A 20,883-nucleotide genomic window follows, 5' to 3' on the forward strand; every position below is an offset into this window, starting at 1 on the left:
GGGGGAGGGAGAGGGGAGCAGTATATGACCTCCCCCGGTCTGGCAAAAAACCTCATCTGGGACTGGTAAAGTCCTCAGGGTGCTGGACCAGTGAGGTCTAACCTGTATGGTGTCTCTGTTTCCTTTTGCTGTCCTTTCTGTTTTGTCTCTTCTCTTTGGGGCAGGGGCCACCTTTTTGCTCCAGGTTTGTATAGTATATAGCACAACGGGGTCCTAATCCATGACAGGGATTCCTAGACACCACAATAATACAGATCAATAATAATTAACAATAGTAGTGATTGGCCCAGAATAACAGCTTAAGTAGAAACTAATTGAATAGAATGGGGCCAGAGCTGCAGTGAGCTCCGATTTGGGCTTTAAGTGAAAGACGGTTCAAGCCTTTTATCTGGCTGCAAGAGCTGGAGAAAAACAAATTTAAGTCCAGATTCTGGGGCAAGGATCCACGCAGATATATTCATTTGCGGGATTTGAACCTGACTTTGAAAAGCTTCTGATCATAATTAAGGAGGAGAGCTAATTTTATTTCACTTGGGATCTATTTGAAGATTATAGGTTGTAGGTTTAGAATAGAACTTGATGCTTTTGAGGTTCAAGCTCTGAGTGGCTCTGGCAAATTATTTTAAATATTTTGTGGACTATCCCAGAATTTCTTTAAACAAATATCTTTACTGTTTTTTTTAAACAAAGCCTTCAATTTAGATGCATATTTAAAAAAAAATTCCCTATGGAAAACAATGATTAAAATAAAGATTCTGAAATGTTTGTAAAGCTTGGGAAAAATCACAAAATTAAACCTTTTTAGAAACTTGCTAAGCCTCTTTATGTATAAAATTGCTTAATTCATTGATTTTTTGAAAGACAACCAATACATATATTTAAAAATAGAGGACTCACCTGGCATTGCTTGGGTCCTTAAGGGCAGGGGGCTGGTGGTATGGGGGATGTGGGAGTCAGGGCAGAGGTGGGAGGGGACTCAGAGCAAGGAGTAGGGGTGCAGGAGTCAGGGCAGGGGGCTGGGAGGTGTGAGGGGGCCCAGGGCAGAGTGTTGGGTGTGGGGGCTCAGAGCAATGGATGGGGTGCAGGAGTCATGGCAGAGGGCTGGGGGCTACAGGGGGCTCATTTGGGCCTCCTGTGGCAATGAGGATGGTGCTGAAGCTGCCAACCATCCTGGCTCCTCTGGGAGGGGGCGCTGGGGCTGCAGTGCCTAACTCAGGCTGCCAACTTCTTGGAGGGGAGGGGAAGGCCAGGGCTGCATGGCCCAGCTATGGCTGTGCCTCCCCTGACCCTTGCCTACAGCTTGTCGTGCCGGTGGGGGAGGGGCAAGAGAGCTCTGCAGCTTGGTCCCAGTCTGCAGCTTCTGCAGGGGAAACCAGGGCTCTGCTGTATGGCCCCAGTCTGTGGCTCCTCCAGGGTGATGGGGCAGCTGGCTGATGGGGCTCCCCTGTGCACCACTGCAGCCAAGAGCCAGAGGGGAGGGCGTTGGGGCAGGGGATCCACTTACCTGGGCCAGAGGCTGGCAACATGAAAAGCCCTGGCCCCACTTGGCCACTCTCTTCCTGGTGCAGCCACCTCCCTGTGGTCACTCTGCAGTATAACTATTCCTCCTATCTGCCCTCTCCCCTTTCTGTGTTGTGGAAAACAATCCCATTCCAGGCACATCCCATTTTTCTGGCAAAACCAAACCCTGAGCTTGCTTTAAGTTAGGAGAAGAGAAAGCTGCATACCCAAGGTGGTGGTCCTAGCTCTTACCATTAAGGAGTTCTTGAACAAATGGACTCACAGAGGGACTCATGGACAGACAAGACACACAAACTCCCTAAAATCTAGATCTAGATTGAGATAGATTAGATAGATAATGGGTTCAAATGAAAAAGTATTAATTTGGCAGGATGGGGAATATTGGGATAATTTACCACTACATCAGAGCCAGCTCGAGCCATTCCTACGCCCTGGGCAGTGGGCGTGCAATGCATGCGTGGCTCCGCCCCCCCGGCCCACAGCACACCTTACAGCTGCAATCCGGCACCCCCCATAGGTCAGTGCCCGGGCAGTGGCCCGGCTAGCCCCAACCCCCCTTAATCCGGCCCTGCACTACATCCAGAGGTAGGTTCCTTGTATTTTCTTTTGCAGGTATCAAAGAATCATAGAGCTGGAAGAGACTTCAGGAGCTCATGGAGTCCAGCCCCCTGCACAAGGCAGGACCAATCCCAACTAAATCAACCCAGCCAGGGCTTTGTCAAGGTAGTTTTGGTTTGGATCCTGGTACATACAGTATGCCTGTTAATCTACCCCACAAAACACATGGGTGGGGGCTCTGCGGAAGGAAAGCAGCAAGGATGAAGCTGAGCGGTAAGTCCAGAAAAGACTACAAATCCCAGAGATCTCAGCAGGGTCTCCTCCCTCGCCTCCTCGGTCAGAGGCAGACGAAACTGAAAGTGCTGCAGCTTCAGGCCCGGGAGATTATTTCACCTTCAGCTGTGCGGCGAGGAGGGGAATCGGGGGGCGGCAGGCGGATCAGGGGAGCGGGCTTTAAAACGGCGCCATGAATGGAGGCGTGAGCTGTGGCTTCTCGGAGGAAGTGATCAATCTCACCAGAGGGCCATTAGGTACGGAGCTAAAGACGGGGAGTGGGAGCTTGGGCTGCTGAATCTGGGCTCGTCTGATCTGGCGTGGAGCCCGGCTCAGTGTAACTGACTTGTCTTCAGAGCTGCCCGGAAAGATCCGGCCCGAGGCCTGTATAATCCTGCTACTAGTTTCTGCTAGCAACAGAGCCAGCTGCAAGTGCCTTCAGCGTGGCAGAGAGACCCACGCAGAAGGAATCTTGTTTGGTTTTAAAATCCGTACAACTTTTCTTTTAAAACGCACTTGTAGCTTCTCTTGATGCTTTTGGGGAGGGGTTAACGCTGCGGTGCACTTTGTTTCAGATGCCTATAATGGGATTTGCTTACTGCCCTGTTATATTGGCCTTTCACAGTGGAGTTGGCTTGTGCTGCAGCTTAAAAGAGTTTATAAATAACATCTCCATAATTAAAAGGAGGGTGGGGGCAGAGAATGAAAATGCAACTGGATTTTCTTCCCAGCCAACACAAGTGTGTTTTTGCTATTTAAAAAGAACAACAACCTGGGTACTTGAGGTTTAACCAGATGTTTGACTCTAAACTATAATGAGGTTTTCCCCTTAAAGGGAGATCTAGTAGATTTAAAAAACCAACAAGAGAAAGTGAAGCTGAAAGGGAAGTGGGGATGTTGAGCAGTTGTATAACTTTATTTGTACTACCAAGCAATTAATGACAGTAATTGGGGGGGAGAGAAGGGTGTAAGGATGGGGGGGAGAGAACAGTCTTAGAGTTGTAAGGTAGTGCATCTAGCAGTGAATTAGTCCTAAATGCCTGCATCATTTGGAAATGAGATTTTTAGATTCCTTGAATCAGTTAGAACAACACTGAATGCAACAACGGTTAAATACTTCTAAAAAATCCAGGCCTTTGGGCTTGTCTTGAGGAAGGCCTGGCCTAAGCTATGCATTAGGTTGCTGTAAGATGTCTTGCATCTGTCAGCTTTTGGAATGTCTCTGCTTAAATTTGGCTCTTGCGGATGTAAGTATCCCCCCTCCTCAAGCGGTGTAAAGTCGTGGTCAATGCAAAGCCAGTGTAGACATTGTGTTGCTTATGTTGACTGTTAATTAGCTTCTCAGGAGCATCCCACAGTGCCCTACGCTCACGTTACAATGGATCCTAGTGAGGATGTGCTCTGCAGAGGCAAGGAGCCAAGCGCGCACCCACACATGATTTAATAGTTGCCTGCATTGTATGCTGTATTCTGTTGACACACTTTTGTAGTGTAGACTTGTCTGATGGGTGAAAATTGATTGAGTTCCCCAACATGATTTTCAGTGTTGCATAGCCTCCTTTTAACACCTATACATCACGTTACTGTAGTTGGTTGTGCTGTAACCTAGGCTCCACCCAGTTGCACTTTTTCGCACATAATGCCTCAATAATTTCTATCCCCTTGACTATAGTCCTCTGTTAGAAACATCCCTGTAGTTTCTTGTGTCCTCATCCATGACATCCTCCAGCTGAGGATAAAAAACAGGTCTCTCTTTCTTCGAGGTACAATTTTTCCACTTACAATGGCTCACCAAACCTAAGGCTGTAGTACAAAATATTCTGGCATGCTGATGGTTGCCCCTTGTACCTGTGGAGCTGAAATGGATTCTAACTTTCAGCCTTTATTTTAAAGAAACTGAATTAGGGTTGCCAACTTTCCCAACTGGACAGACTGAATGCCTTTTGCAGCAATGGTGTCCAGCCCGTCTGGTTGGGAAAGCTGGCAATTTTAATACACTCCGCATACTGGTAGCATAAAGTATGTGGTGTATATACTGAAGCAAAACATGATTGTCTGCTGTGGGAATGTCCGTGCCCAGAACTTTCAAAAGTACCCTCAGATTTTTGGGAAAACAACACAGGTGAGTCCCTCAGAGGAGCAGAGTATCCTCAGATTCCCTGTAACTCAGCTAGAGGTCCAGTTGCACTGCATTTCTGAAATAGACACACAATCAAAATCAGTGGCCACTTCTGAAAATCTGGGTCAGGGTGACAGTGCGACACACTGTCAGCTTTGTGTTGCTGCTTGGTGCGTAGCTTAAGTGGCTAGCAAAAGATTACATGAGCATAGTTATGGATAGTAAGGTGGGAAAAGGGGGTGTGGCAGAGGCTACAGAGAGTGGTATTTCCATTACAGCCCTGAGTGCTGTCAATGGGACATCCAGGCTCTATGCAATTAAAAATTCATTCTGTAAAGCAAATAAAAACTTACGGTTTCAGCAGTTTTGTCGACGTATGTAAACCTCATTCTATGAGGAATAACGCCTTTTATTGACAGAGTTCTGTCGATAGAAGGCATTATTGCATCTACATTGTCCTTTGCGTCCACACTGTTATGTCGACAAAGCGGCTTGTCGACAGAACTGGATGTAGTCTAGATGCTCTTAATGTTTTTGTTTTTTAAACATTCCCACTAATTATCTCTAGAACAGGTACTGCGTAGGTAGCAGTAGGGAAAACTTCCCTCATCTTGTCCTTCTGGTATGCTGTGATCTTAACTGAAGTGACTGATTACAGTAAGGTGGTACTTCTGTCTCTGCAGTCAACCCCTTGCTTTCCTGTGCTCCCCTGCTAGGGGCTCTGAACACTTCAAAATATTTTTCCCTTGATTTCTCTGTGGTACCATCTTACAGGCATAAGAACATTTCATTGTGTGGAACAGAGCCTAGGAAAACCAGAAAAAAGTCAGTTCATGAGCACCACTCTCTTTTGGATTTCCTTAAAGTAGGAGAGAGATATTTGGATTTGACTTTGTATCTTTTTAAATTGGAGAGAGAGAGAAGACTTTTTCAACCCCCTATCGGAGTTCCCGTAAGCTGCGCTCTTGGGCGGACACCCAGGAGAGATTCAAATGCCATCCAGGTGATTAGCAGAGTGCTCACAGCTGGCAGCATCTGTTTCTATTTGTGGTGCACATAACACTTATTCTGCCAGCGGATGGAAAAAGTTACAGTGAACTTTGCTCCCTACTGAAGGTAGGTGTGACCTGAGTATTTCACATAAATCTGTTCATTGACTTATTCATTGACAGTGGCAACTTTGTCACTACTAACCTATCTACTATTTCTGTCCAGGACTTTGTGCTCTGCTCATAACGTTAATATCTAAGTACCCGTCCTTGAACATGTACAATCTGATGGTCAAAAGGTGACAGACTCAATATCTGTTGAATTATCCAGTTCAATTCAGGTGTGTGAGAGCCTGGTGTACAGTTGCTAGGCTACTACTTATCCCTGTGCTGCTTCAGATGTCTTAGCATTGCTACTTTGGTGTCAGCATCAGGGCATGATTCAACCTGCTGATCAAATTCTAACTTGCTAGATTTGTGCCTTGGGGCTCCTGCTGACTTGCAGTTATTCTTGTACTTTAGAGAACATTGTGACCTGAATTTATTTGCTAGCACTTGGTGTATTTATCTTGTAGCTTCTGGCTCTTATCTATGATTGTTGAGATATTTCTTATAAGGGGTGGAGTTATACAGCAAGATAATCTGTAGGATCCATGGTGTCTTCATTTCCTCGTAATATCAAAGCATTAATCCATATAGTGTGGCATTCACTTATTTGGCAAAGTGCAGATGCCTGTACAGCTTAATCCTTTTTGAAATATGAATGTTGACTATGCTTGCAAACTGTTAAGATGGTTACAGTATAGAACAGGGCTACTCAACATGCGGCCCACATGTGGCCCATGGCCTGTTTGTTTGCAGCCCACAGTGTAGTTTGTGTTTACGTGGGGCTCAACATGCGGCCAAAACAAAAAAGGAGACAATATAATGGTCTTCTGTTGATATGCGTTTTAGTAGTTACATTCCTGGACTGTCATTGCTCATTAAAAGTACTGCCATATGGGTGGAAATCGGGTAACTATTGCATTTTATTAATATCAGAAGAACTTACTTAAATGGGGTCTGTGTGTTGTGTAGTCTTGCCTTAATCTTTGTATTCATACCCATCAGTGTGAAAGAAGCTATTTGCATGTATATGCATCCATACTTAAGTTGTGGCCCTCAGCGTGTGCTGTGAGTATCAGTGTGGCCCCCGGGGCTTCCAAAATTGAGTAGCCCTGGTGTAGAATGTCTCTGGCAAAAGCTTGTTGAACAAAAAGAAGTATTTACAATGACAGAATGATGTGTTTAAAAATATAATTCTCATTATACTACATCCCTAATGCCAAATGGTAAAATATTGCAAGATGAAGCTGTTAAATAATTTGGCATTGCACAAAAATGTAGTTTTTCAGTAAATACCCCCTTAAAAAGTTAACCGGTTAAATGATATAAATGTAATTGTTAACCAGGTCCGGACAACCCACTCCTCCAGCCTTCTGCAGGTGGTGGAGCTGCTCTGGCTGTGCAGGGTCCCACCACGCCACGGGTGAGACACTGCTCCGGCTAGCTGGGATCCTGCTCCACTGAAGTGGGGAACTTCTTTGGTCTACTGGGGTCCTGCTGGCCAGGCTGTAATGGAAGGGGGGGCTGCATTTCTCCCCTCCCGCCCCCTCCTCCCCCGCCACTGGTTAAGCATGCCAGTAGCTGGGTAAGCATAACTGGTTAACCTTTTACATCCCTATTTGGAATCTCTCTCTTCCTTCTCAAAGAAGAGAGAACTGAGAAATGTGCACCTGTTCGGAATACAGTAGATACTGCTTAATAGCAACCTCAATATTAACAACTTGTGATTTAATAGGAACACTTTTATTTTCTTTGATTACAAGTGTTGATGGGTTCAGATTAGGGATGTGACCTGGTTAACCAGTCAGCATCACCCTTATTGGGTGATACTTACTGGTTATGGTTGACTGGCGGGGGCTGGTGCAACCCCTCCTTCTGATGCTGGCAGGGGGGCTGCTCCTGCCTGGAGGGGCCCACTGCAGTCTGCAGGAGCCCCAGCCAGAGCAGTCCCTGCCTGCCGTGGATCCGACCTGACTGCTCCAGGATGCCTGCCTCCATTTAAGCAGTTAGCTAGTCAAATGTTATTTTTAACCAGTTAACTGCTTAAACTGGATTTTATATCCCGAATTCAGATACAGGCTGTATCTCCCTTAACTGGGAAGGAATCTTTGGTCTGGCAACATCCTTGGTCCATCAAGACCATGGATGTTGCTGGACCACAGACTCCAGATATAGGGAGGTCTGGCTATGGGGTAGGGGGAGCCCTGTGTTGAGGAGGGGGCAGAGGAGTGGCACAGTGGGGAGTTTGGGCCCCAGTGGCTGGGCAGTAGCAGGGGACCAGAAGCCCCAGTGACGGCCAGGAAGTTCTGGCTTGGGGAGCCACAGCTGGACAGGCAGCTGTGGGCCAGGCTGGAACCCTAGCTGGGGGCAGCGACTCAGCATGGGACATGAGGGAAGACACCTCCCCTGGTCTGGCAAATCCCCTCATTCAGGACCGGTCCGGTCCCAAGGGTGCCAAACCAGGGAGGTCCAACCTGCACCGGCAACAATAATCTGTTTATTAGCCACAATTTTTGTTTAAGAACTGCTCCACCTACAGGCAGGTTTGTGAGGCTGCGGGGCAGAGAAGAGAGTGTTGGGACCTGGCTGTAGCCCTGCAAACCTGTTTGCTTCTGATGCTCAGCTCATCCTGGCACATCTGTGCAGGGGATGCAAGCCTACAAACTTGCCTGTGGATAGGAAGAGGAGGAGGGGAAGGAAGGCTGAGGGCGTGGGGTGGGAGGGGAGGCAGGCTGCAGCCCAGATGGTCATTTCTGGAACTGTGTTGCAGCCCTTAAAGATCCTTTCTTAATCTGGCCCTGCTGCTGGGGGCCAGAGGAGCACATCTCCTTTCCCACCCCAGTAGGGAGCTACAATGGCCAAGCGCGAGGGGCTTTTTCCCTAGCTGTAGCAGCCCAGAGCCCCTGTGCAGGGCTTACTAGGCAGTTGCATGGACCACGTAGCTGAGAGTGAACCCTGACACTGATCTTTCTGTTCCCAGGGTCCTAGCCTCGTGGGAAGTGGTTTGTGGGCTTGTTGGTTTTGTCTCTGTAAGTGCATTGGGTAACATCACTACTTCACTTCTCCCAGTCCCTGTTAGTAATTCAATTCTTTCCACCACTTGTCTCAGACTGACAGGAAAAGGAACAACACAGCTGGGGAAGTAGATGCTGCTATTGATATTACTGTATTTATCAGCCAGAGGGGCATTCTCTGAACACTGTGGCTCACCCCAGACCCTCTGATCTCCTGTAACAGAGCTAAAAAGCCAACTCCAAGGTGGGGCAAGCTAGCTTTTATTTGCCTTTCTGTTTACAAGTCTCCTGCATCATATTCCTCTACCCGGTGCGTAAAACATCAGCCTGGCTGAGTGTGTGTCTGGGACTTGATTTTAGACCATGTTTGGAGTAGCTTCTGAGTAACAGGATCATGTCAGAAGGAGATGGGTTTTCCCCTTTCCCTCCTTCAGAGGTTTGGTATATCTGCTCCTGACCTCCCAAATCTCATGCTCGTGGATCATTTCTCTCCTCACATACATATTACAAAGAGTTTGTTGCACTGTGGTACAGAATGTGCCCGAGCACCCGGTGGGGATCCTGCCTTTGAGATCAGCCTGTTCTTGTGGGTTAGACTAAGCAACAAATCTTAATCTTCCAACACCCTTTAATCCACCAGCTGGTTACAGCCAGAGTTCTGGAATTAACTTTGTTTTTAACAAACAAAACCCACCCAAACTGCTTCCATCAGGCCATAATTTCCATTCCAATTTTTGGTGTGACTTTATACCCTTGTACTTTGGAATCCAAAGCAGGAAATGAATACAGGGAGAGCACAAAGAGCTTGCAAAGTTGCTGCTGATGCTTACATAAAATGTGAAGTGGTTAAAAGTCTGAACTCGATATCCTTGGGTAAAACTCTGCACTCAAATACCCTAGGGCCTGATTCAATGAGTTATAAACATTAAATCATCTTAAATAAAGGACTAGAGGTTGAATGATCTGGGCTTCAAGACCATGAGCAAGCCGGTAACCTCTTGGTGCCTCAGCTTCCCTATCTGTACAATGGGGATAATACTTCCTACCTCAAAAATGTGTTGGGAGAGTTATTTGTTAGTGCATGAAGACAGACTTGCAAAATGGCCTACTTTTGTAATGTAGAGTCTTTTGGTTTCCTTGAAATAAACAGTTCTTCTGTAGTTGTCACCATCCAGACGGTATTGCATTAGGATCACTTTCCCCTAATTATAAGGTTGTCTTGATCTCTGTTGGACCTATTTCTTATCTACGTTACATTTTCTGTCACGTGTGTCTCTCAGGATTGGGCTTTAACATCGTTGGTGGGATGGATCAGCCGTACATTGCCAATGACAGTGGCATCTACGTCAGCCGGATCAAAGAAGATGGGGCTGCTGCTCTTGATGGCCGATTACAAGAGGGAGACAAAATTTTAGCGGTAAGCCACTTCCTTAGCAGCATATCCCAGAGGATCAGGCAGAGTTTCAGCCAGCAAGGAGAGGAGATGAGATGAGACATCCTCTAAGTGGCTAATCATGTAGTCAATACAATTTGTATCGATTAGCTGATAAGGGTTGGCACTCTGTCCTAGCTCATGCCAGGCCCAGGAGCTACTCCCACTGTGGCTCTTGAGTTTAAATGTAGTAAGTGCTGCGAACACAGGCTGCTCCCGCAGCATCCCCTGTCCATGGGAGGTCCCAGCTCCCTTTCTGCGGGATGCGAAGCAGCCTCTGTTCACTGTGAGCCTGATAGAGGCAGTGCAGGAGTGGGGGGGACCGCTGGCACCACAGAAAAGGTGCTGGGGAGAACAGGCTTTTAAGCTGACTCCCCCTGTCCCCCCAGCACTGGCTCCTGCTTTCCCCCATCCCTTGCTGACTCTGATAGGGGGAAAATACAAGTAGTTGACTACTCAATTAGTTGCTTACATCCTGTAAACCAGAGACCATCCTCATCCCATTTTGCCTTCTTGCTTTTCCAGGAACTTTCCTTGGCCTCTTGGCTAGCACATCACACAGATGTGATCTCAAAGATTTGATGATACTAAGGGCCTGATTTTGTCCCCTCCCTCTCCCCTCCCATTTTTTGTTTCAGTACTGTGACTCCACTGACTTTACTGGGGTTATTTATGACTTACATCAGTGGGTGAGGAAAATCCATCTCCCAGCTACTAGGTTTCTCTCCCCTGCACACTAGTGGGTGCGTTAAGAGTTACTAACTTTTTGCTCAGGAGGTGCTATGAAAGGTTTCACTGTAACCAAAAAAGTGTACCTTAAGCTGTTTTGGTTGCCGGAATCATGGTTAAGTTGGGTCAGATTTGGTATGAAGATTTTCTTCTGCTATGGCGAGCTCTACAAGAAGATAGCCCTGTAACAAACAGAAAAGAATACGGAAGTTTGCTAAAACAGGATACAGCATTTGTGTATCTAATGGAGTTCAGTTATAGTTTTAAACTCGCTTGTTCTAATCAGTTTTAGGCTTATAAATAAACTAAGTGGCTTATGCAAGTTGGAGCTTGATAGTTGAACCAAAGTGATTGTGTGTATGTGTGTGTGTGTGTGTGTGTGTGTAAATTAAATACATAAATAAAATGTACCTTATTCCAATAGTGTAGTCAAAGCTGAGTATTAAGAAATACTTCATGACTGTGAAATTTACAAGGCTTTGAAACTTCCTTCTATGAAAAATAATAACCTCCTGACTAGAATGATTTAAAACTGGGCAGGAAAAAGCACCATGAAATTTATAGGGAGTAATCTTGCATTGCTCTCTTGGTTGGGTCTCCTTGAGTGTGTTAACTTATCTAATGGGTCTCACCCCCGCCCCTTTAAAAAGAAAAAGGCCTTTTTTCCTATAAAAGGGCGTAGCTATCCATGAAAGCCAATCAGTGAACACCTTGGCCCCTTAACTGAAGATGCAGGTTTTTAGTTTGGATTGAATTTGAATTTGTTAATCAATATTCAGTCATTAAGCATGAATAAATACATCCCAAACCACAGTATTTGACAGCAGAAGATGCCGCAGTGCAATGCAACTGCATCTGTTTCCATTCAGTGATACAGGAAGGGCATCTAGTCAGTCTCAGGCTTCCAGCTCCCTACCTGTTGCCATTATTGGGTGGAGATTTGTATCTCTCTTCCTTCTCCCCTGGCTATTTGCAGACTGCATAGTCTCCTGGCTAGTCTGTGTAATTCCCAGCACAAACAGGTTTCCCAAGCATTCCTGCTGGCTTTCTCTTCAGAGAGATGGTGAAAAGTGTGTCTGCCCACAGTTACAGGTACCACACAGCTTTCTTTGTGTAAGCCTGCTTTATTCTTAGGATAAAAGCACTAGAAAAGCCCTATACATACCCTTACCAGAGATCATACCAACTCTAACATGGGCTTTGTCTGAAGGAGTCTGTCTAAATCCTGCCCAAGGATTTCCTTGTGTTTTCAAATTCATCACGGCTACAGCCCTTTCTTATGAGGCCTTCACAGGCCCAGTCCTTCCAACCCTACCCTAAGGATAGGAGCCTTCGATAGGCCAGGGGTCCTATTTGCTGCATCAAGCAGAAGGGCCTAAGCCAGTTTAAAACTAATAACTATATCCAAAAACATTTTCTGTGCCTTCTGGATCCTGGACAATCCATTTTGAACTAGTATGTGTGTATCTTTACGGAGGGGTGACTTCAAAGGGCTAATTACTGAGGGATTACATTAGAATTCCCTGCCTCCTAGAGGAGTTGTGTACACTTTCACAATAACACATACACAGTTGCATTTTTGATGCAAAGGATCCCAAAGGTATTAACATCCATTAACTCTAAAAATTCAATAAAGTTCATTCAAAGCATTGCAGGAAATTAGAACTGTTTCAGTTATGTTGATATGAAGGAGTCTATTTAAAAAAAAAACCATGGATATCTCAGATTCACATTTAAACTTCATTTTTTAACTTCATGCCTCAGTGTAGACAAGTGCTTGTGAAGAAATTTGGGTTCCAGGCAATTTCAAAATGACATCACCACTATGGGTACGTCTACACAGCAACATTATTTTGAAATAACTGCCTGCTGCATAGACACGGACTAGGTTATTTCGAAATAACTAGCGTTCTTTCAAAATAATGTAGAAATACAGTCAAGCTGGAGGATTTCTTACTCCAACTCCTGTAACCCTCACTGTATGAGGAATAAGGGAAGTCAGAGGAAGAGGGCTGTGCAGACTCTCCCAATTTTCGAAATAAACTACACAACTGACGTAGCTCAATTTGCGTAGCTTATTTTAAGCCCTGCTATGTAGAGGCACCCTAAGGCTGTGTCTACACTGGCAAGATTTTACGCAAAAGCAGGTGCTTTTGCGCAAAATCTTGCTGCCTGTCTACACTGGCCGTGTGTATTTGCGCAAGAACACTGATGTTCTACTGTACAAAATCAGTGCTTCTTGTGCAAATACTCTGACGCTCCTGCTCAGGGATAAGTCCGCTTGCGCAAGTGGCCAGTGTAGACAGGTAACATCAATTTCATGCGCAAGAAAGTCCGATGGCTAAAATGGCAATCGGAGCTTTCTTGCGCAAGAGAGCGTCTACACTGGCATGGATGCTTTTGCGCAAAAGCACATCTCTTCTGCAAAGGCACATGCCAGTATAGACGCTCTCTTGCGCAAATACTTTTAATGGAAAACCTTTTCCATTAAAAGTGTTTGTGCAAAATCATGCTAGTGTAGCCGCAGCCTAAGTGTTTGTACTTCATTTTCAGTGGATCCAGTCCTATTCGCTCCCCCTTCCAGATGTTGTTATAATTCCTTTCCTTTGACTTTGCTCTGCTCCTCCAAAAGATAAAATAGGCTGTACTGGAAGTGGTTATTATTTCAAACCACTCAGCCTCAAAAACTGGACAAGTAAATAGGGATTGGATAAGATAGATATGCTCTTGAGTAAGCAATTTTATATCTATATTGGATAAATGGTATTTTAAAAGCCCCTGCCTCGCCCTCTGTAATATCCGAACTAGCCGATCTAGTGTTGCTCAGGTGTGTAACACAAGAAATGGCTGGCTGGCTTTTGTTGGGAACTAAAAGGAGGAGCGGCATGGAGGCCGGGAAGGCAGGCATGGCCTGACCCCATGAGGAGTCATATGAGAGGGGGAAGGGAATCCCCCAGGTGAATTGGCATGGGAGAGGGAGGGAATTTCCAGGTCCTGTGAGGAGGTACAGGGGGAGGAAATCTCTATGTTCGTTGTGAAGTGGTAGGGGAGAGCAAGGAGGAAATCGCTAGCCTCTCCCCATAGTCTTACAGTGTGTGCGGGGGGCGGGGAAGGGAATCTCCACACACCCTTGTGGAGTAGCAGGGAAGCAGGAATGTGCTAGCCCCCATAGGTGGGGGAGACCCCCAGGTCCTGTAGCAAAGGGGTAGAAGGGAATACCCAGGCCCTGTAGCTGCAAGGGAACCTTACCCATAGAAGATGGCTTGGCTGGAAACTTGCAGAGCCTCATCCCCAGCCCTCATCCCTCATCCCCAGGTCATTCGCATGCTGGTGTGGCTGTCCCTACTGCTCACTCTGCAGTATCCCATCCCTGCTCACTGCCCCCAGAGGTGAGTGTGAGGATTATGTCCCTCCTCTTTCAGTCCCTCCCTTCCTATCTTGGGGAGGAGGAGTGGAAGCCCCATTCCCGCCACTTCATATGTTCCCTGCGCAACCAAATCCTGACCTTGCTTTAAGTTAGGGTAAGAGAAAGCTGCATACCAAATTTGGTGGCCCTAGCTGTTACTGTTTGGGAGTTCTTGCACAAACAGATATATAGACAGACCATCTATCTAATTACTACAGTTTGGGTTCACCTCTAAAAGATTAAAACCAGTTTAGTTGGAATTTAGAAAAGTTTGTTAATGTTTTGATCTGGGGTTTCAGTATGGGATCTTTATAATTGGAATACAGGCAGTCCCCGGGTTACATGGATCTGACTTGCATCGGATCCCTACTTACAAACGGGGTGAGGCAACCCCGCACTAGCTGCTTCCACCCAGCAGACCAGGGAGACGCGAAGCTAGCGGCCCCCCGCAGCAGACCAGGGAGACGCGGAGTGGCTTTTCTCAGCAGACACCTCAGCTTGAGAATAAAGGACTGAGGGAAGTGAGGTGTGGGAGAATAAAACTGAGCTCTGGAGAAATGTTTGGCTAGAGTTTCCCCTACAATATGTACCAGTTCCGACTTACATACAGATTCAACTTAAGAACAAACCTACAGTCCCTATCTTGTACGTAACCCGGGGACTGCCTGTATATTAAGGTTCTGCTTAATTGTGCAGTAACACAAGGGGTGCGTCTAGACTGGCAAGATTTTGCACAAAAGCGACCGCTTTTGCGCAAAAACTTGCCAGCTGTGTACACTGGCCGCTTGAATTTGCGCAAGAACACTGACTTTGTAATGTACAAAATCAGTGCTTCTTGTGCAAATACTTTCACACTCCCACTCGGGAAAAAGCCCTCTTGTGCAAGAATACTTGTGCAAGAGGGCCAGTGTAGACAGGGAACAACTGTTTTGTGCAAAAAAGCCCCGATGGCTAAAATGGTGATCGGGGCTTTTTTGCACAAAATCGCGTCTAGCCTAGCCACGGATGCCCATCCTTTTCCCTATCTCCCCCCCCATCCAAAAGCACTTTTTGCGCAAAAGCATCCGTGCCAATAGAGACGCGCTTTTGTGGAAATACTTTTAACAGAAAAGTTTTTCCATTAAAAGTATTTCCGCAAAATCATGCCAGTCTAGACGCAGCCAAGGTGATTGTCTTTACTACAGTTATTAACTCTTGCATTTAGAATAATTCTAACTACCGAAACTGGTGGCAGTTCCACAGTGCTGAAAGATGACTTTTGATCCCACAGCTAGCAGTTCTCCTTTTTTCTTCCTGTGTTAGGTAAACGGCAGAGACCTGAAGAATTTGCTGCACATGGATGCTGTGGAACTGTTCAGGAATGCAGGCTGCAATGTTTCTCTGAAAGTTCAGCACAGGGTGTGTATTGCTGACTCCTGGCAGTTGTCTGAGGCCCTTCTGCCATGGCTTGGGTCAGACTGTAGGAGAGTCCTGGTAGAGCCCTGTTTTTGCCAGGGTTGATGCATACTTGTAGTATGAGGCAAGATGCCTGTGCAGTTGTCGCTGCTGCTTAACTTGCACCAGCTCTGGAGACAGAGAGAAACCCAAAATCTGCTGCTGTCAGTCTGGCACCTGTCACTGGTACTGAAGTTGATGAAGGAAATGCTGACCCATCCTGAATCATTGGATTGTAGGTAGGGTTGCCAGGTGTCCAGTATTGACCCGGACAATCCATTATTTTCGCCTCCTGTCCGATAAATTCAGAAAATACCAGACACCTGAAATGTCCGGTGGTCTTTTGTTCGGTTGTTTGTTTTTTCCCCCCCCTGCCAGGAGGCGAAAATACTCAGCAACCAGGCCCAGCCCCCCAGAACCTCCCGCCAGGCCCCCCGAATGCCTCCCCACACCCTGCTTACCTGGTTCCTCAGGGGCTTGTGATGTCGCTGGAACAGAAAAACGAAACTGCTGCCAGCAAAAAAGCCTTTTCTTAAAGGGGTCATGCTGATTTTATTTGTTATCTTAATTTTTTGGCTTAACTGTTGTTGGGGGTCTTTTTTGTTCAACAACTTTGGTCTCCCCTTCTTTTTTTCCTCAACAGAATTTTTTTTCCCCGTTGGGTTTTTTTTTATCGGTGGGGGGGATGTTTGGTATTTTTAAACCATCTGGCAGCCCTAACTCTAGAGTTATGTCTACACTATGAGTTTTGCCATAAGAGGCAATGCAAATGAAGTGCAGATTAGCATTTTCTCACAATTCATTTGCATAATCTCATCTGGTCCGTTTTGCGCAAGGGGTTTTTGGCAAAAACAAGCAGTATGGGCGGATCCGTTTTGTGCAAAAAAAACCTACTTGTTTTTACGCAAAAATGGACTGGAAGAGATTATGCAAATGAAGCACAAGAAAATGCTAATCAGCGCTTCATTTGCAACATAGCCTAGTTGTTGTAGATTTCTGCCTTTGGGAGCAGAAAGTCCTGCATTCTAATCCTCCCAGGTCCCAAGTGTACAGTATGCCGATGACCAAGTTGTGTGGCTTTAGAAGCTCACACATTCCTTACATAGCATTGCTGTCTGCCTTGGTCTCCTTACCACTGATGCTCTTCTTTCTTCTTAGTTGCAGCCGCAGAATGGCGCAGCTGGTCACCGAGGAGATGGAGAACCAGGTGATATTCCCCTGGCTGTCATTTTGGTGCCTGGGTTGATCCTCGCCATAACTGCAGTGTGGGCCTTCCTAAGATATCGACAGCGAATGTGAAATGTTCCCCTCTGAAGAGCTCTGTGCATATATATATATATATATAAATATTACACAGCTACACTATAATTTAAAGAGAGAATCAACAGTTTTATCCTGGACTAATGCCAGAGAGGATTGTTGCCTCTTGTAAAGCTGCTGCTGATGTTCATTGTGTTCTGATTGTCTTGGGGGTAGGGTTGATGGAGGAAGGAGACTGTGTAAACTGGAATGTGCCATTTTCACTGGTCCCCTGGAAGTTTTGCCATCCCCTTTCTCACACCATGAACTTTCAAATACTTATCCTGTATTTTAAGATGTGACTTGGGGGGTAGAAGGGTGGAACAGACTGTGGCTGTGTTTCCAAGAACAATTTTATTTTGGGAATTTCCTTGTTCTCTTTTTCATTCCTCTTACAACCAGTGCTCCAGCTTTCTGAATCAAGAATACAGAGGAGTGTGTGTTGTGGGGTTTGTTTTTCTTATTTGGGATTGGGCAGGGATCAGGGTGGTTAATAAATGCCTTAGAGAAATGCATACAATCTAATCTGGTTTCACAGATGAAATTCCCAGAGTAGCCACTTCCATAAAACAAATACGCAATATCAGCAAGGTGTTGTACTGGCCCTAGAAAGGCAGGAGGCAGCATTGGGCAGCAGGAGGAGTAAGGATGGAAAGCTCAGGAATGAAGAACCAAAGAATTGTAACAGGAAGCTGCAGAAAGGTCCCTGAAGTAGAGGTGAACCAACAGCACATTTAGTCCCTGGAACTACCTAAAGCCCCGTCTTCCAGGTTGCAGATGAATTTCTACCCCAGCCTCCAAAAATTAAATACTAACTTTACCCAGATTTATTACAGCAGTTGATCTGCAGGCTACAGCATCCTGTAGCCTCAAAAGACTTTAGTGTGAGATGATCTGGTCTTGGTCCATCTGAAGTTCTGACATGGCTGCTAGGGAGTTATGCCAAAGCATGGGACAGAGGAAGAAGATGCACAGTCATGGCAGGTATTGAGTTGCCACACTACACTCATCTTGGGGGGGGGGGGCCTGGTAAGAAAGGTGAATGGGCAAAAACATTCCTTGCCACAAAGGAGAACAACAAAGCCTAGTGAGGTGTTTCACAGGATGCTAGCTCTGTAATAATGCTGGGAGAAATGAGCAATAGCATGTTGCTATGAGAGTAAAGCTGGCTGATATCTAGACTTAAGGAAGCCCGAGTGTGTCTATTGGGGTAGCCGGGAGGAGAATATGCACAGTACGTCAGTGCTCCACTGACACTTTTTTTTTTTTAAATAGACTGTAGAACAAACCATTTCTAGGTACTTAATGCAGCCTCTGAACCATGCTTGTTAGGCCACAGTGCCTGTGAGAAGTGTGTGGGTAGAATGCTTGGCAAATAAGACTGAAGCTAGAGATCGTCTCTGCAAAAGTGGTGATCGAATTTTATCTACAGGACTGTAACGCCTCACACTGTCTGCTTTTTAAACATGTCAGCTCACCTCACTGGAGAGCAATTTGTTTTTCTTGTCTCAGAGAATGGGTGAGGGGTGTGTGTGGTTTTTTAAAAAAAATTACATGTATAGTCTGTATAATGCCAAAAATCCCATTCACAATATATGTATACAAACTGGATGATACCCTCTCTGCTTGTTACTTCTCTTGTCCCTAACCCTCCTCTGGATTTACAGGTCACTAGGTTATACACATATTAAGAATGCCACACTATTGCTGGCTGGAGATTATATTGGTTAGATGAGGGTTATTTGCTATAGTACTTGATATTCCTACAGCATTGTGAAGGATCCTAGAGTGCTACTCCAACTATTTACATTTAAAGCATCTTTATTTCAGGCACTGCAAAGAGGAGATCGTGAGGAAAAATTTTGCCCAAGGCTCTGAAGGCAAACTTCTGTTCTTGCCAAGAGTGTCATGGGATTTTGGTGGCCGTATGTGCAAAGGTAATGGTGTGTGTCCACAGTTTCATGGTCATGGGCTTGATTATGCCTGCAAAGCAGGTAAATGATTGCCAACAGGAAGGTGCCCACTTACCTTTTTGTGTGTGCAATCGAGGCTGTACATTTGTGAAAGTCTAGGTCTTTGCTTGAACATTCGGCCACCTGTCTGTGCAAAGGAAGGGAGAGCCTCTTGTTAGATGACACTTGCTGTCATAATTTGGCCATTTTCAATGTAATCGTTCTTCCGACTAGAACGTTCACTGCGAACGTGATTGTTTTTGTTTTATACAACACTAGTCATGAGTAGAAGCTACCCATGAAAATGAGACTAGGACATAAATAAGTTACAAACCTTCACAAGGAAAGAACCCAGCATTTCAGATTACGGCCGGTCCCCGAGTTATGAACACGTTACAGACCAAATGCTTGGCTGTAACTCGGAATGGTCGTAACTTGGAACCCTTTGAGTTACATTGCGACCACGCTGTTCGTAAGCACGGGTTGCGTTCGTAACTCGGAGCCCGCATTTACAACCGCTTTGGTCGTAAGTGCGGATGGTCGTAAGTTGAGATGGCCGTAAATTGGGGACCAGCTGTAGATTGAAAAAAGTGACACTTTTATGCTTGTGACACTTGCAGGGACCAGGAATCTACAGGAGACTGGTACTTCCAAGATAGAAATGGGCAAACGCATGGCAAACCCATGCTTGAGAGTAAGGATGTTAAATTGCAGTTACCTAGCTAATCATATAGCCAATACAATTTGTATCGACTAATCGTATAGTCAATTTGAACCGCTCTGCAGAGCTGCAGCAGGGGTAGCTCCAGAAGCCAGCTAGAGCCAGGACTGAGCAGTCCCAGCTCTTGCTGGCTCCAGGAGCCACCCATGCTGTGGCTCTGCATTGAAAATGTAGCAAGAATTGCCCAGCTCTTACTACATTTAAAATGCAGAGGCGCGGTGTCCTAGATCAACATGAGCTGGGAATGCTCGGTCCCGGGTCATGCTGAGTCCAGCAGCCCCTGTTTGCAGCAGGCAGGGGCTGCTCCAGCACCAGTTCCTGATTGCCGTGAACAGGGGCTACTTGGCAGCACCAGCCCCTGTCCATGGTAAGGGTCTGTCTCCCCACTGGGACCCCTGTAGCCAGGGGCTGCTTAGCAGCAGCCCCCCCAATTCCTCCCTGCCTCTGATAGAGGCAGCTGGGGAGGAGTAACTGGTGGGGAGGGGGCAGCCAGCAACCAGGAGCCATTGCTGGGGGGGAGGAGGGGGAACCAGCTTTTAAGCCAGCTTCCCCCAGCTCCTGCTTCTCCGCCCTCGCTGCCTCTCTCTGATAGAGGCAGTAAGGCGGGGGTGGGGAGCGACTAGTCGAGCTTATGCTCATTGGATAGTCAACTAGTCACTTACATCCCTATTTGAATGGAGGAAAATATACGGCACCGCTTCAAGGTCATGTTACAGTCTAAGTCACTAGCAGGAATTTCAAATGTTTCAGAGTTTGACAGGTGTTTGTATTGGCAGCTAGTAATCTACAGTCTTGTTATGCTATTAAGGAAATAAGCAAACAAGGAATTATGTAGAGCAAAGGACCGCCAAGTGTGACATAGTGCCCTTCCCGCCCCCCCCCCCCCCCAAGCCAGATGTGATCTGTAAACTCTGAAATATGCCCTATAACTACTACTCAATTTTGTATATCAATATATAGACTGGCTCACAGAGTAATAGGGAAAGCTGGAGTTACACTAGGCATGAACTGGATGGAATAGAGCGCTGTGTATCACCCATTTCTTCCAGTGGTTTGGGGAATGATGTGGCAGCTGCTCTTGCTTTCCTTTGGCCATTGTTAGTGAATTCCACCGAAAAGCAATTTCTGTTTATGAAAGAAAACAACTCAGTGCAAGTGTAACCCACACACAGCTAGGAGCAATAGCAAGAAACAAGGCAAAAGAAAATCAAAGGCTGACTATCAAGACCAACATCTCAATCAGATAATCACTTCACCTAGTGGCTGCAGTCATTTGTGACTTCTAGGGGTACACTGCACTGTGAGAATCTTGCTTGTGCGTACCTCTCTGC

The 20,883-nt window shown here is 46.1% G+C and overlaps 1 protein-coding gene across 1 annotated transcript; it reads left to right on the top strand.

Moving 5' to 3' along the window:
• The first annotated feature begins 2,445 nt into the window (after positions 1 to 2,445).
• On the top strand, positions 2,446 to 18,495 carry SYNJ2BP (synaptojanin 2 binding protein). Its single transcript, XM_006130308.4, has 4 exons — positions 2,446 to 2,609; positions 9,860 to 9,996; positions 15,449 to 15,544; positions 16,739 to 18,495. The coding sequence occupies exons 1-4, from the start codon at positions 2,546 to 2,548 to the stop codon at positions 16,877 to 16,879; spliced, it is 438 nt and encodes a 145-aa protein (XP_006130370.1). The 5' UTR covers positions 2,446 to 2,545; the 3' UTR covers positions 16,880 to 18,495.
• Positions 18,496 to 20,883: the final 2,388 nt, after the last annotated feature.

This window comes from Pelodiscus sinensis, chromosome 4, assembly GCF_049634645.1.
Source record: "Pelodiscus sinensis isolate JC-2024 chromosome 4, ASM4963464v1, whole genome shotgun sequence".
NCBI lineage: Eukaryota > Metazoa > Chordata > Testudines > Trionychidae > Pelodiscus > Pelodiscus sinensis.

What these genes read in the sequence shown, in the direction of transcription:
- SYNJ2BP (XM_006130308.4), top strand. Translation starts at nt 2,546, where the DNA reads ATGAATGGAGGCGTGAGCTGTGGCTTCTCGGAGGAAGTGATCAATCTC. An exon ending in AGGGAGACAAAATTTTAGCG is followed by an intron (nt 9,997 to 15,448) that starts GTAAGCCACTTC and finishes TTCCTGTGTTAG; the next exon opens with GTAAACGGCAGAGACCTGAA. An exon ending in CTCTGAAAGTTCAGCACAGG is followed by an intron (nt 15,545 to 16,738) that starts GTGTGTATTGCT and finishes CTTTCTTCTTAG; the next exon opens with TTGCAGCCGCAGAATGGCGC.